The sequence below is a fragment of the Harmonia axyridis genome, chromosome 6, assembly GCF_914767665.1.
Source record: "Harmonia axyridis chromosome 6, icHarAxyr1.1, whole genome shotgun sequence".
NCBI lineage: Eukaryota > Metazoa > Arthropoda > Insecta > Coleoptera > Coccinellidae > Harmonia > Harmonia axyridis.
The window spans coordinates 30324171-30339424 of NC_059506.1; the positions used below are offsets into that span (position 1 = coordinate 30324171).

General features: G+C 31.8%; 3 protein-coding genes across 4 annotated transcripts; 2 read left to right on the forward strand and 1 right to left on the reverse strand.

Moving 5' to 3' along the window:
- Positions 1-5260: 5260 nt before the first annotated feature.
- LOC123681704 (elongation factor-like GTPase 1) lies at positions 5261-8504 on the forward strand. The gene has a single exon (XM_045619948.1). It carries the CDS (start codon positions 5497-5499, stop codon positions 8449-8451), a length of 2955 nt encoding a protein of 984 aa, XP_045475904.1. The 5' UTR covers positions 5261-5496; the 3' UTR covers positions 8452-8504.
- A 577-nt stretch (positions 8505-9081) lies between these two features.
- On the reverse strand, positions 9082-13534 carry LOC123681705 (dynein regulatory complex protein 1). 2 transcript variants are annotated; one of them, XM_045619950.1, is made up of 10 exons: positions 13318-13534; positions 13101-13247; positions 12679-12939; positions 12164-12371; positions 11357-12110; positions 10916-11305; positions 9902-10148; positions 9666-9839; positions 9382-9557; positions 9082-9326 (listed from the first exon to the last, which is right to left on the reverse strand). In XM_045619950.1, the coding sequence occupies exons 2-10, from the start codon at positions 13229-13231 to the stop codon at positions 9163-9165; spliced, it is 2505 nt and encodes an 834-aa protein (XP_045475906.1). In that variant the 5' UTR covers positions 13232-13247; positions 13318-13534; the 3' UTR covers positions 9082-9162. The 2 variants fall into 2 exon arrangements, with proteins under 2 accessions (XP_045475906.1, XP_045475905.1); XM_045619949.1 differs by lacking the exon at positions 13318-13534 and having other exon boundaries at positions 13101-13300.
- A 315-nt stretch (positions 13535-13849) lies between these two features.
- LOC123681706 (60S ribosomal protein L11) lies at positions 13850-14930 on the forward strand. Its single transcript, XM_045619951.1, has 4 exons — positions 13850-13966; positions 14195-14329; positions 14384-14570; positions 14627-14930. The coding sequence occupies exons 1-4, from the start codon at positions 13961-13963 to the stop codon at positions 14863-14865; spliced, it is 567 nt and encodes a 188-aa protein (XP_045475907.1). The 5' UTR covers positions 13850-13960; the 3' UTR covers positions 14866-14930.
- Positions 14931-15254: the final 324 nt, after the last annotated feature.

Below are 15254 nucleotides of genomic sequence, written 5' to 3' on the forward strand. Positions count from 1 at the left end.
GATTATTTTATATAGATATAAATTCATAATGATATAGTTAAATTGTGGATTTAAAAATATATGACAATCTGGCAAAGTAATCTAACCATCTTGGGGACATATAAAAATTAAGTATACTCTATGTTTCTTACTCTAGGTTAGTATCAAACTTCAAATGATGCGTGTCAAAATTTCGAAATATAGAGTTAAGTCTGTGTGAGATATCATAGTATAAAGATTTCTTATACTATAGAGATATTCTAGATTAAGAGAACTAAAATTGTTGGTGTTTGAAAAATGGATAAAAACGAGTTTCGTGTATTGAAAAACATTCTTTTTTATAGGAATAAAAAATACCGTGCAAGCAAAGCAACGGCTTTAAAAGAGTTATTTCTTCCATCATAAAAATCGAAAAGGCGTGAACAGTTATACACACAAAATCTCAGTAAACCCTACAGATTCTGAGATATCCTTCGAAATTCTCCCAAAAAAAACTCTTTTTGTTTTTCCATTATTTCTAATTGAGATTTTTTCAACTTATTTTACAACTGATTTCTAAATTTCAGTGTATTGAATAGGTATATTTTTTTAATTAATGTGTGAACAGAATTCCATATGGGTATTAATCTGACTAACTATAAGACGGATTCAACCTCTTGACGAACGTAATCGATATATTCGGACCAAGAACCAATCTTGAAATTTTCAAGTCTCTAGCACTTTTCGTTTGATAGTTATCGTGTAAAAGGCAGAAGAAAATAACATTGGTGGCGCTAAGACAGGGCCAGGGGGATCAATCGCCCCTAAATTCTCGCTAACTCCTCAAGAATATAGAATTAGCAAAAAAATACAACATGAAGTAAAGTGGCCTGGAAATGTTGAGCCCCCTCTTCATGAAAACTGGCGTCGCCACTGATCAACTGGAACAAGTGAGCAAAAATAACCAAACTATTTCAAGTTCTCACACTGCTAAATATCCCCAAACATTTAATCCTCATGAAACTCTCAAATTATTTCAATTTTAGACACCTGTCTCGGCAGACAGTGAAAAACAAATTAAACACCGACATTTCAACAAAGAAAAACAATGAAGAGAAAGAGCAAACAATACCCTTTCGGCACAAACACAACTGAAAGTTTTCGGTAAAAGCGGATATCCTAAGTCATACCTTGAACCCAAAAATTTTTGCGCCAAAGTCCCAGTTTCATACACCAATTAACACCTCAAGATTCCCACGCAAAAAATAAACAGGTACTGGCACGTTCTGATCCCAAACGTCAATTATATCCCTATAAGCAGCCTCTTCAGTGTTGGTATCATCGAAGTCCTATTTACTTGGGTGGTAGGTACCTCATCCTCACCCCTCTGATAAGAACACGGCTATCTTTGATAAAACTTCGGCTATACGTGCCACTTGGACAGAGGCGGCCTAAGCATTTGCGAGGCCCCCCCAAGCAAATAAATCCTCTTGTTTGATGGAATTAGTTTTAAAGATTATTTTTGACGAGAAATGCAGAATCGTGAAATTATAAGATTTTTAATTGTTCTTTAGAAATTCAAGAAAAAATAAACACTAAGATATTAAAGTTATTAAAATTTCGATATCTGAAGAAGCTACTGTGTAGCAAAACAACTATAATTCAGAGAATTAACAACTGCAAATAGAATAACTTTTATTTAATTTCGATGAAGACATAGAGTAATAAACATAGAAAGAAGAAGTATACCTACGCAATTTTTACATGTCCCCAACATGGTTGGATTACGTTGTCGGATTGTGATATATTTTCAAATCCTCAATTTTACTATATCATTATGAATGTATATTACATTGAATGAAATATATTTATTCGAGTGATTCCCGATTAAATATGCAAATTTGAATATTTGGAATGCGATATTTTTCCTAATTGTCGAATTTATAATAAGCAGAATATTTATTATTTTCTGTATCTACCTGCTGAAATCCAAGGTTTGGCAACTTTTGCTCTCCTAGTGTCATTGGTTGTTTCAAGTCGTTTGGCGCGCTTGAACTTTGTTTTCTGATTTTCTTATATATTTAGGTATATATTTCAACATATTTTGAGTTAATATGAAACGTTAATTCACTATGGGACATAAGAAGTGCGTTCCTCGTGAAAAAACTCGCGAATTGACTGAAATATCGTATCACTGATATGTTTTCATTTTCGCGCGCTTCACGCCAAATTTGATTGTTCATGTTGGGGACAAAATTTGCTTACTGAAAATGACATATGCTCCCTCTATTCATGTTTATTACCCTAAGGACGAAAATAATAAATGATTGATACTGATAGTGCCTTACTACTTTTTTCTCATTAGTGGTACCTTGCATCAGTGTCAAAATTTCGGAACACAAAGTTGAGTCAGCAACGATATATTGAACGTAAAGAGGGCACCACTTGACTACTCAGTTCAAAACTAAATTATACTTAGATTTTCCCTCTTACAGCTTCCCATTTTTGAGAAGTTTTCACATAATTTATTCAAACCATAATCTACATTGTAGAATGACAATATTTTTAATTTGCGAATGAAAAAAATGTTGGGATTTTTCGCAAAAGACTTAATGATATGTTCAATGTACCTACTGATATATTTTTAAAATAATCATAAAAGAAACCTTAAAAAAAACATTACTAAAGAGGTAGAAAATTTTAGCTCTTTCAGATATTGGGTGATCCCGAGATCTCAAAATTTCACGATCTTCTAGTCCAATTTTGGTATGGATATTTGGGTTGGAATATTAAAGGTGCCTAAGAAATTTTAGCTTTTTTGAATGTACGCCTTACATTGATTATATGTATACGTAAGTCAAAAATTCTTGGAAGATAATAATGTTGAACAAACGAAAATTACGTTTTGTGGAGTGCTGACTTTTTAAGATCTAAAGTACAAGGAAGCATTTTGCCAAAACCCTTCAAAAAGTTCAGGACATTCCAAAATGTGAACTGTAAAATTGCATGGGGCTAAAATTTTATTTTCCTAGAACGATTTCAAAGGTTTGATATTTGAATCATTTATTGTAGTTCCGAAGGCGCAAAATTAAAATTCACGAAATGTACTTATACCTATAGGTAAATCTTTTACAATCATTGAACTTTATTAGCCGAAGAATTCAAATCTTTTTTAAGATTTCGAGAGGCGGGCTAAGTTTTAATGATTTATTGTAATGAAAAGGGAAATTATCAAAGCATCATAAATCGGAATAAATATATTATTATTATTATCAACAAAAGAGTGACAATCGTCGTCAATTTCAAAACGCGCGGTGGTGAAAGGCGCAAAATTAAAAAAAAAAATTTTTCGTTTGTTATACGAAGCCCCAGATGGTTGCCCTGCACGCCACCCAGCAGGCCGCCACTGCACTTGGATGTCCGACCCACCCAAGAAATTCAAATCGGTAAAAATAAAGAAGCGTTATCTCTTTGACAGTAAATATTTAATGCCATCCAAGGCGATTGTTTTTACCTCTGCCATCTTTGACAGGAACTAATAGGTTGGGACAGGAAGTTAGGTGTCGAACAGGATATTGGAAGGCGCTAAAATTCAGTTTGTGGCCATCCCCATGTTTGTTTTGTTTTATTGGATACTTGGACTTTTTCAGCTCACTTATCTTTATTGCTTCGGAAGTGAGTACCTATCAGGAGTTTTTCTGTTCTTGGCGAGTGAAAACGTTTTTATGAATGAAATATTCGGTCCAGGTCAAATACGATGACTCACTAGCTTATGGTCTCTTTGATGTGCCGACAATTTCGCACTTCTCAAGAGAGGTTCCGACCATTCATTGTTTCTGGTAGTAACCTAAATCTAAAATAAAAAAAGTCCGGTTATGTTATGTTATAACTCGAGAATGGCTAAACAGACCTGATATTTATTTATTTTTTTGGTTATGTCGGTCCGGATTGGCAGAACTGTCAAAATATTGGGAAAATTCACGAAATTGTTAATTTTAACATTTCAATAATTTTCAAGTTCAGGCAAGTTCTAAAAGTGCTTATCTCACCTCATACATATTTCTATACACTAGAATGATCTGAATAGTGAATATCTTTAGATCTTAGATCATTGACTTGATATAGAATTGAGAGAATATTGTCAAAAACAATTGTTCAATCAGTTTGGTTTTTCTCGAAATCATTCAATACCTAACTTTACTATGCGCTATTGATGCAATGAAAAAAACATTATGAACTATTTGAACTTACATAAAATTCTTTGAAAAAATCAAGAAGCGTACCCACCTTTTGAATTTATGCAGTGCAACCTAAAACAATTGTAATTTTATCATGGGCGCTTTCAATTCACTTTCCCAGTTGAATTTATATCAAGTCAGTTTCAAGTACAGTCGTCAGCGTAGAAAAAAACAAAAACTACCTACTTTTTTATACAGTATCACGTCTGAGCGGAAAGATGTCTATGAAATCAAACTTCAAACATTATGAATGGATTACTCATTTTATTCTAATTAATAATAATAATAATAATATATACTTTATTTCCAACAATACTTTTCATAACAATAATCATACAAAAATACATTATATATAAACAGCTGTTGGAAATTGGTGAGAATATCGAAGAGAGTTTTGAAACAAAACTCCCACCGGTTTTCAATTCCGACCAAACAAAAAAAAAAATAGTAAAATAACTAGTCTACAATACCAAATTGGGAAAAATATATCCAACGAAAATAATCCCTGTAACAATCTTTCATTATAAACATTTCATGGGGAGGTGCATAAAATGAAAACTCAACAGTCCAGTACAACCCTGATAATCAAAAATAAAGTAAAATGAAGTGTAATGGGAATAATCTATATCTTATAATTGAAATAAAACAAACAAAAATAAATAAGTAAATATGTATATAAATATATGGATATCTAAACATGGTGAAAAAATCTTACATAATCTGCTTTGAAACGATATAATATAACATAAATTAATGAATATACAATGTAGTTAAAATACTTTTTCTGATGCTCCCTCTTGTGGATGTTCCATTGAACTAATTGAACAAGGTACATTGAATGTTGGTTCTGTAGATCTAGATGTTTATTTGTATTTCTTCATAACCAGAATATTTATTGAATAGTTTGATGTCTAGTTCGATTTCAAGCACTATTTCATAAATTTTAATATTTTGATTGAATGAATCATAAATAATGGAACAATATACTTTTACATAGTTCCACCATCGACCGCAACAGCGCTGTGTTGAATACATGAAAAATAATTCTATGAAGGAAATGAAGTTTTCTTCGACTAAATCGCTACAAAAAATTAAAATAACAAAGACAACAAAAAGAATAATAAAAAACGACATTTCATATCAGTCGTCTCCAAGAAGACATTTTTCATTTCGTGAATGTCCTGTGATCGTTTATTGTTAACCTAAAAAATTTAAAAATATTTCACAACATGTTGATTTCTCTACTAGTAGCAGTTTGCCCTTTACTTTGCTCTTGCAAAATTAAAAAGTGTTTCAAAACATGGCGTCAAAACCGAGTCAGAACCAACTCCAGAAGTGCATGAGACATCCAGAATGTGTGAGAAATGTTTGTATTTTAGCCCATGTAGACCATGGAAAGACAACTGTTGCAGATTCTCTACTTGCAACGAACAGACTGGTCAGCAAACGTCTAGCTGGAACCCTGAGATATTTGGACGACCGTTCGGATGAACAAGAACGTAAAATAACGATGAAAAGTAGTGCAGTATCCCTTTTAAATGCATTACATGATAGTGACTCCAATACCAATTATTTGCTGTTGTTGAATGTTATCGACACTCCTGGACACATTGATTTTTCATCAGAAGTGACGGCAGCTGTTAGAGTTTCTGATGGGGCTATTATTTTAGTAGATGTTGCTGAAGGTGTTTGCGTTCAAACTAAAGAATCGATTAAACAAGCTTTTGAACAGCGAGCCAAAATGATTCTTGTTCTGAACAAGTTAGATAGGTTGTTCGTAAACAAAGATGTGGATGAAATATTCTTATGTCTTTCCCAAATAATTGAGAATTGTAATGCTGTGGTAGCTGAGTTGTATCAGTATACAGAAAGTGAAATAGATATAGAGAAAACTGATCTACTTTTTCATCCAGAAAAAGGAAATGTTATTTTTGCCAGTGCAATTCATGGATGGGGTTTTACTTTAAAACATATAGCAGCTATGTTCACTAAAATACTTCCTAATGAAACTGTAGATTCTTTAAATGAAAAGTTGTGGAATTTCGACTATTATATAGATGCCAATAGTAAATCAATAAAATCAGGTGCTATAGAAAAAAGAAAAACTAATGTATTCACTCAATTATGTTTGAAAACACTGAAGTACATCTATTACACAATTGTAGTACGAATGGAAAGAGAAAAAGTAGACCATATTTTAGATAAGTTGAATATCAAAAATATCACTAGAGACATGAAACATAATGACATTAAAATCCAGATTAAAGCCATTCTAGAAGCTTGGAATCCTCTAGCAGAGACAATATTACAACAATGTCACAAAATTATTCCTCCACCATGTGCTATTCCGTTAGAAAAAATTAAATATTTGCTGAACCAACATTTTTTCTGTGAAGAGCCTTATTTGAATGAATGCATAGAAAATTTGATTCCCCACTTCGAAAAATGTTCCTCAAATGATGAAGCCCCTGTTGTATTATATGTTTCAAAAATGTTTTGTGTACACAAATCAAATTTATCTCAAAATAAACCAAAAGCATTTGTATTGAAATCACCAGAAGAACTCCAAGAATTAAGAAACAAAGAAGAACAAAAGTTGGATTCTGATGACAGTGAAGAAGTTAAAGAAGAGGAGAGAGATATTGTAACAGTAGCCTTAGCGAGAGTGTTCACTGGAAACTTGAAAATCGGGGATGAAGTATATGTTTTACATCCAGAGTACACTCCAGACAAAAATAAAATAGAAGAAAATATAAATGAATTCATTGAAAATAACAAGAATATAACAAAAGCAACGGTCAAAGAATTATACATGTTGTTTGGAAGGGAATTGCTTTTAGTAGATAATATTCCAGCTGGAAACATTTGCGCTATTGCCGGATTAGAATCTGCAGTTTTGCGAACAGCAACAGTTTCTAATACTGTTAAATGTGTCCCTTTTGTTGAGCAACAACCCCAAGAACCAATAGTAAGAAATGTTATTGAGCCTGTGAATCTAGCAGAACTTCCAATTTTGCGTCGAGGTCTAAAAGATTTGTTACAAAGCGATTCTTGTCTGAAAGTGTTAACACAAGAAACTGGAGAGTTGGTTTTGTTAACTGCTGGAAGCGTACATCTAGAAAAATGCCTTGAAGACCTCAGAAATAAGTTTGCCAAAATTGAAATCAATGTGTACAGTCCCATGGTGTCTTTGCGAGAAACAATATTATATGAGACATCTAAATATGATCCTAAGAATGAAGAATCAAAAATTGTTACTCTGACCTCTGGCCCATTCACGGTTTCAGTTGTAGCTGTATGTGTACCAGAATATATCTCAGATTTGATTAAACGTAACTATAATTTATTGAGAATGATCGAAGAGCACTCATCTCAAGACGAAGATGAAAGTAATGAGTTTGGTGAAAAGAAATTCAAAAGTCAAAATTTAAATTTGGCTATTTCTAAAATTAAAGAAAACCTCAAAAAAACATTCAGTAAAAAGAAAAATTTCTGGATGACACTTTATGATAAAATTTGGAGTGTAGGTGCAATGAACGACAACATAAATTTATTGATAAACGGTACAGAGGATTACAAATGTGATATATTTACTAAAGCCCCAAAAACTGACAACAGAAGTTCATATGATTTTTGTATAACTAACACCTTCAAGTTAGCTTGTAAATCTGGACCTCTTTGTGAAGAGCCCATAATGAATTGTGCTTTTATTGTAACAAAATACGAGTTCAACTCTGACTTAATCGAAAATAATTTATTGAACACTGCATCCGTCCAATTACAACTCAAATCCTTATTTAGAGAAGCTCTAGAGAAAAGACCTTTGAGGTTGATGGAGCCAATATTCACTACAGACGTACAGGTTAACACCTCTATTTTAGGTAAAGTATATACTGTGATAAGTAAGCGGCACGGTAAAGTTCTTGATGCTGTTGGGATGGACGAGGAAGAAAAAAAGTATTTAGTAAAAGCACAATTGCCAGTTATTGAAAGTGTCGGTTTCGCAGATGAGATCCGTAAAATGACATCTGGTCAGGCTCTGCCTAATTTAAAGTTTAGTCACTATGAAATTATTAATGGAGATCCACTTTACGAACCAGTATCTGATGATGAAGACGAAGAGGATATTGATGTTGAAAGTGCGGTTAGGGCCAGTAAATTGAGAAAGGAATTAAGAAGGAAAAAAGGGCTTTCTGTTGATGATCAAGTTGTTATGCATGCCGAGAAGCAAAGAACTTTGAGTAAAAAGAAATAACTAAATTTTGTTATGTTATGTGATGAATATTTTAATAAACATTAATATTAAAATATTTCTATGACTCAACCCCTAAAAACTTTTTACTTGGTAACAATTATTTATTTGGTAACAACCTGTATATTCAATAAATAGGGAAAATAAGAATTTTCATTCAATATCAATTAATATGAAAACTCGAAACATCTTTGGAAAGTATTAATTATTTTTCAATTGAAGAAGAAATGGAATTTTACGATCATGTTCTACCCATAAAAAACGAGAGTTAATAAATGTTACAATTTATCACTATTTTCAACAAATATTTTTAAATTATGAAATTAATTTTTTTGCGTTTAAAAGTTCTGGTGAAAAAAGCAAAAAGGCTGCATGTTTCTCCCCTTCAAAATACGAAAACCAAATTGAAAAATATTCATAGCAATTTGAAGAAAAAAAAATTCCTATTTTGAAAAAGTGTAATTTTTCAAGGAAAAGTTTTTCTTCACAGGAAAGACTACTTTTTTAATTATTTGATTTATTTTTTTTATCAACAAAGATTCATCCTCTAAAAACTTTTTACTTATTTGGTAACAACCTGTATATTCAATAAATACCAAAAATAATAATAATTAATATCAAAACTCAAAATACTACAATTTACAAATTTTATTGAATAAACCAACAAAATTTTAAATAGAATATCAATTTATAAAATAGAAAAATATACGTATATCAAAGTTTTCGGGCTCTTGTTCCTGGTGGACTGCTTCTTTGCATAGCGCATGGAGGTTCCAAATTTGGATCGTCAGGATTATCCATATACTTGGCAAGAAGGATTTTCAGATCCTGATTCTGTTGTCTCAAATCAACAACTTCATCATGTAAAAATTTACGATCTGAAATTAAAAATCCTATGAGATGAAAAACCCACAATTTCATAATTCATATTACCTTTCAAAATAGCATGATACTTTGTTAAACCTTCAGACAGAGCATTCCAAATATTGTCGTTTTCCTCTGTAAATATGTTTTTGAATTGTTCCCAAAACATTTTAATGTCACTTTCTTCGACTAAGCGGCAAATTGTATTTCTTTGCCTTGAAAGTCTTTGCTCCATCGTAGGAAGACTAGAAAAAAAACACAATAAATTGAGCAAAAATCAATGTTAGTAGAGTAATATATGTAAGTAACTAACTTTCATATTCACAAAATTATAATTTTTCAGAACAACCTACCCCAGTTTTGGTTTGTAGTAATTGTTGACAAAATTCCTCAGAGCTTTGAGTACGTAAACTGAGCTAATAACAAGAGGATGCTGATACTGACAAGACATCTTTTCTTCTACTACTGGTTGTACCACTTGCACGGCAGTGGTAGAAGTAATTTCCTTTTGAGAAGTTCCTGGTCTCCTAAAAACACAGATATTAGCAAATGAAAAAAGAAATATCTCTTTCAGCTCATATAAACTTACAAAGGGGGCATATTCTCCAAAGGGTCCAAGGTTTCGTAAGTAACTAATCGATCTTCGGCATCACTATCAGTTGATTCCGAATCATCCACATTGGCATCAATCACTTCATTCATTACGGTAGTGATAGTTGTTCCAGTAAGGTGCGGTGTGGGTATCAACAAATATGCGGGTTTTTCTTTCTCAATCGTCTTTTTACTCTCTTCCGAAACGTGAGATATTTCAGTTCCAGAAGCACTCATCATATCAGCTATAAATATAACAGTACAATTACACATCTTTTAAGAAAAATGAGAAAAGGACTCTGGCTTGGAAGTCAGGAGCTTTTGAGCGCTTGTTCAAAATATATCATTTATCAATTTTTCTAATTCAGGAAATGGGGAAGCATATGAAAATAACAGATGCATGCTTGGAAGGTGTTTTTCATGCAAAAAACATATTAAGATTTGTCTATTTCGGGAGAAATTTCAATTGAAATTTATACATTTCAAAATTGTATTTTCTTGCATTTTGGCATTTTTTCAAACGTCCATGTCAATAACGAAAACAATTTAAAACAAATCAGTTTTTTCTTCGAAAAATTTTCTGTGATGAAACTACATAGCTGAATTTCAGAAAAACAAATTTTTATATCAGTGAACACTGACAGGTAGATTCCAAGATATCGAAATTTCAGAAAAAAACACAAAATTTCGCATAAAAATCCTTTTCACTATTATTCAACTCATTTCTAAATTTCCGTTTGATCAGATAGGTATTTTTTGAATTGGAACAATCGAACGGATTCTGCTCAATAACGAACATAACCCAGATATTTGGACCTATCTCATAGCATTTCTCTATGCATATCTCTAGCATTTTTCGCTCAAGTGTTAATGTGTACACAGCGGCCGAACACAATTGATTTTGACCTCGAATTCTTGATCAAAATTCGAAAATTGACTGCCAATCGCATGAAACAAGAGCGCAAAACCTTCAAAAGTATCGTTCAACTTCTATTTTAAATAAACAACTCACCATCCGTTCCTGTAGACATTGACACGTCTTGAATTTCCACCTCCACATCTTCGATCGGCAAAGACTTCCTTTCCACCAAAGGTCCAGTGGAGCACACTGGACAATGCGTGTAAGGCAGGAAATACTCCAAAAGTTGGTCGATATCGGCATCTTTGGTTATATTCAAGGCGGAAAAGACGTTATCCATTCTTATCATCGTCTTTTCCGTCTCCAGAAAAGGTTCCAAGATCAGTTGTAAACGATCTTCCAATATGAAGCCGGCCTTATCCGATATTTGCTTCATGACCTGTTTCAAAAGAATATCTCTTGCTGCTTCTTTCTTCTGGTCCAACTGGATTTCCCTCTGGCTCTTAACTACAGTGAGACTTGTTTGCGGGTTTAGTGCTTTCGCTGAAAAAATAATTTGAAGATTATATTAAACTTTTAATATTGCAAACGAACCTTCTTGTTCCAGAACTTCCACAGCATATTTGTAACTGGGCATATTTTCCTTCTTTAGTTCTTTCTTCTTTAGTATTCCTTTATCTACCCACTCTAAACCAAGTAGTTGCTCATGCAATATTTTGTCTATTGTTAAAATCCTCTCAGCAACTTCCATAACTCTTTCCATATTCATATCCCACAGTTGGTTGAATTTTACATCATTTATTTCAGCGAAATGGTCGGCTTTTGATTCAATATCCAAGATATTTTTCTGCAATTTAGCTATTTCTTCAGATACTTTCATAATTTGTTGCTTAGTTCCTTCTCCATATTCTGATATTCTTCTCTTTAAAGTATTAACAATATCTTGCAGCTTGTTTATTCGTCTTTTTTGCTGTGATTTTATTATTATATTCTCATCTTCCCTTTTTTTCAAAATCTGATAATTGTAGTCCAACTTTTCACTATTCAAAATTGCCAGTGCTTTTATCCTTTCTAGTTCTTGTTCTAAATCGTCAATGTCTCTTTCTAACTTTATTTTAGTTTCTCGATATTTTTCTTGGAATTCCCTTCTTAGCTCTGTCATCTGGTTATCAAAGTGCTCCATCTGCTCATACTTTTTGTCTGAATTTGACTGTTCTTCCTGGTCTCTTTTCTTATAGAGTTCTTCCCATTTTTTCGCATTCATTTCCATCATTATTTTTCGTTCAGCTTGCATACTTTCTTCTATAAGTTTTAACTGTTCTCTATAGGCTCTTCTGGTGAGAGCAATCTACATAAACAAACTTGTTTAAAAAAAAAGTTCAATAGCATTACAATACATACTTGTTTTTCAATCCTATTGGACAACAAACAAATATCATCCACTTGTTTCTTTTGGTCACTGCTGAATTTCTTTTCTGCCGTCGCTATTTCCTCTTTCAGCATGGCTATTATTCCATCTTTCTGAGTCATCAATTCTTCACATTTCTCTTTTTGTAGCATCATTCTTTCATTTATATTAAGTGGATCATTTGATTTTAGAATCGAGAACCTATATATATACAATTTATGAGATCTATATCATAATAATCATGATTTTTCAAAATGATTTAAGTATAATATACTACAATAATGCTATATTGTATCATTTCATCAACCAAATTTTCTTATTGTCATTACAAAAAGTGTTATTTGTCCAGTCTTGAACTTATACTTCAATTTAGCCTGCCACTTAAACTCTAATATTATAATAATTAATTTACTGCTGTAAGTTGAATTATAATATTTTCATCTTGAATTACTGAGTTTTCTTCTAAAATAATAAGATAACTGGTCTTTTTATTAAAATAATATTCTACCATTTCTCTGAGATTTGCTTAAAAGCTTCTTCAGCAAGTTGAGCTTCTTCTTCCAATGCTTCAATAATTTTTTCTCTATTTACTCCTTCAGATTCTCTACGATCAGTTTCTCTAGAATCACTAGCCACTCTTATATTTGTAACCCTTTCTTCTCCTTCAGTAAGAAGTTTTTTTAAAACTTCAATGCTTTTCTCAATTTGTATCTGAGTCAAACTTTTATCCTTCTTCTCCTCTTCATCAATTTGTTCAGGCTCATTTTGCCTAAAAAATTGTTTGAAATCATAACCTATTATATTAAAAAATTTATTGTAATTGAATGGATTTCTAATAACTTTATTAATCTGGTGAAAGTAACAAAGAATTAAAACATGTTTCACATCTTAAAGAAAACAGCGTGTAAGAAAAATGCACTGCTGTATAACCTTCTTAGAGCTTCCAAACGCCTTTCAATTCGAAGTCTTCTAGCAAGTTTTCTTTCGTTTGGATCAAGTGATGTTACTTGAGGTTCCAATTCAATTAATGTATCTGAAATTTGCTGCGATATTTCTTCCATTTTTCAGGAGCTAGAACTATAAAAAAATAATATGACAGCTGAAAACAATGTTACTATAGCAATAAATAAAATATTTCCATAGATACCTATTTCGAATATATATATATATATATATATATATATATATTCATATGAGCATTGTATATTTCAAGAATATTTCATTTTCCTTATGAAAATCTTTATATTATTTCCATTTTTCATCATTATTAGGTATATTATTTTTTCACAATTTACAGCTAGTAAGAGTTTCTTCTCCATTTTAAGCATAATTTTCAAAGTTGAGGTTATCATATATTAAATGAGAATATTATGATGTTCTATAATTAATTTTGAAGGTGAGAAATGAAGTTTAATATTTATTTCTGAAGAGTTCCAAATAATCCAACTCCATTTCAATTTCAAAACACAGTAATAAAAATATTCCAGTTGGTCTACAGAACTCTTGAACGACTCCTGTCTTCCTACATATTTATTTACAAATTTAAAGAATGAATTTTCATTTGAACATTTTCAATTAATTGCAATCTCTTGAGAATAGTTTGAATTAATCCATATAATATGATATACCGAATACAAAATTATTTTTAAATGTAGATAAGTAGTTCCATTCGTAAGAAAAGAAGACGAACGTTTATGATTCCTAACCTACGTTTGTTCTTTTATTTCTTTCTGTGTACAATTCTGAAAGTCCAGTAGTGTGTGCGCTGTCTAAATTCTTTTAACGCAAAGATGGCGGTAAGTTATCTTGAATAATATTTAATCAACAAATATCCGAATTATTTTGTTCAATTTTCCTAAATTAGTATTTTCACTCTATTTGTAATACTTTAATTTCAATAACCTGCTATAGATTTTTTTCCGTAATTAACCTCCATTGATTTCATTGCTATGTTTTTAAGTATCTCGCAACATAATTTCATGTTGGAATATCGAAAATGTGTTTGAAGTATCATTTTTTTACAGCCCGTAGCAGCAACAAAAAAGAAGGAAGAGGTTAAGGATAAGTCGAAGAACCCCATGAGGGATCTTCATATCCGAAAACTATGTTTGAATATCTGTGTAGGAGAATCTGGTGATAGGTTAACTCGTGCAGCCAAAGTAATTATTTTTTTGAAGCAAATTTGAGCACCTTCTCAATATTTATTTTTTTAGGTGTTGGAACAACTTACTGGACAACAACCTGTATTTTCAAAAGCTAGATATACCGTCAGGTCTTTTGGTATCAGGAGGAATGAAAAAATTGCTGTGCATTGTACAGTCAGAGGCCCTAAAGCAGAAGAAATTTTGGAGAGGGGACTCAAAGTTAGGGAATATGAATTGAGACGAGACAATTTCTCAGGTAGAAATGACTTGTTTGGTTATCTAATGAATGTACTAATCTTTCTCATTTTGTAGCATCCGGTAACTTTGGATTTGGCATCCAAGAACACATTGATCTTGGTATCAAATATGACCCAAGCATAGGAATTTATGGTCTTGATTTCTACGTAGTATTGGGACGTCCAGGATTCAATGTAGCCCACAGAAGAAGGAAACAAGGCAAAGTAGGAGCACCCCACAGACTAACCAAGGAAGATGCCATGAAATGGTTCCAACAGAAATATGATGGTATCATTTTAGGAAGTAAGAAGTGAGCAGTAATCACATTTATAATTTAAAATAATTGTAATTACTGTTTAATAAAAATCCAAAAAAAAATCTATTCTTTGAATTGGTGGTTTATGAATCACTGAAGTAATGCTAAAAATCATGCATTTATTTCCTGGCAATCTACAATGTTTTTAAACTGCACTGATAATTTTAGTATGTAGAATAAGGATATATATTAATTCACTTCTCTTTTTCAATAGTTTGGACATTCTCTACATTGTCAAAAGTTATCTCGATTTTCACTTCATTTTAAGTGAATTACCAATGCGTTTATTGAACCTAAATAGATTTCAAGCACAGCTTACTTGTGGATTCTGGATTGATAATAAAATTCATATAATATTGTGGGTAGAAAAGATAATAGATTGAAAAT

Bases quoted from the DNA above. Each gene is read 5' to 3' on its own strand.
- LOC123681704 (XM_045619948.1), top strand. From the start codon at position 5,497: ATGGCGTCAAAACCGAGTCAGAACCAACTCCAGAAGTGCATGAGACAT.
- LOC123681705 (XM_045619950.1), bottom strand. From the start codon at position 13,231: ATGGAAGAAATATCGCAGCAAATTTCAGATACATTAATTGAATTGGAA. The intron at 12,111-12,163 runs GTATGTATTGTA...TTGTTTATGTAG, and splicing joins CCAATAGGATTGAAAAACAA to ATTGCTCTCACCAGAAGAGC. The intron at 9,558-9,665 runs GTAGGTTGTTCT...TTTTTTTTCTAG, and splicing joins TACTACAAACCAAAACTGGG to TCTTCCTACGATGGAGCAAA.
- LOC123681706 (XM_045619951.1), top strand. The intron at 14,330-14,383 runs GTAATTATTTTT...TTATTTTTTTAG, and splicing joins GGTTAACTCGTGCAGCCAAA to GTGTTGGAACAACTTACTGG. The intron at 14,571-14,626 runs GTAGAAATGACT...CTCATTTTGTAG, and splicing joins GAGACGAGACAATTTCTCAG to CATCCGGTAACTTTGGATTT.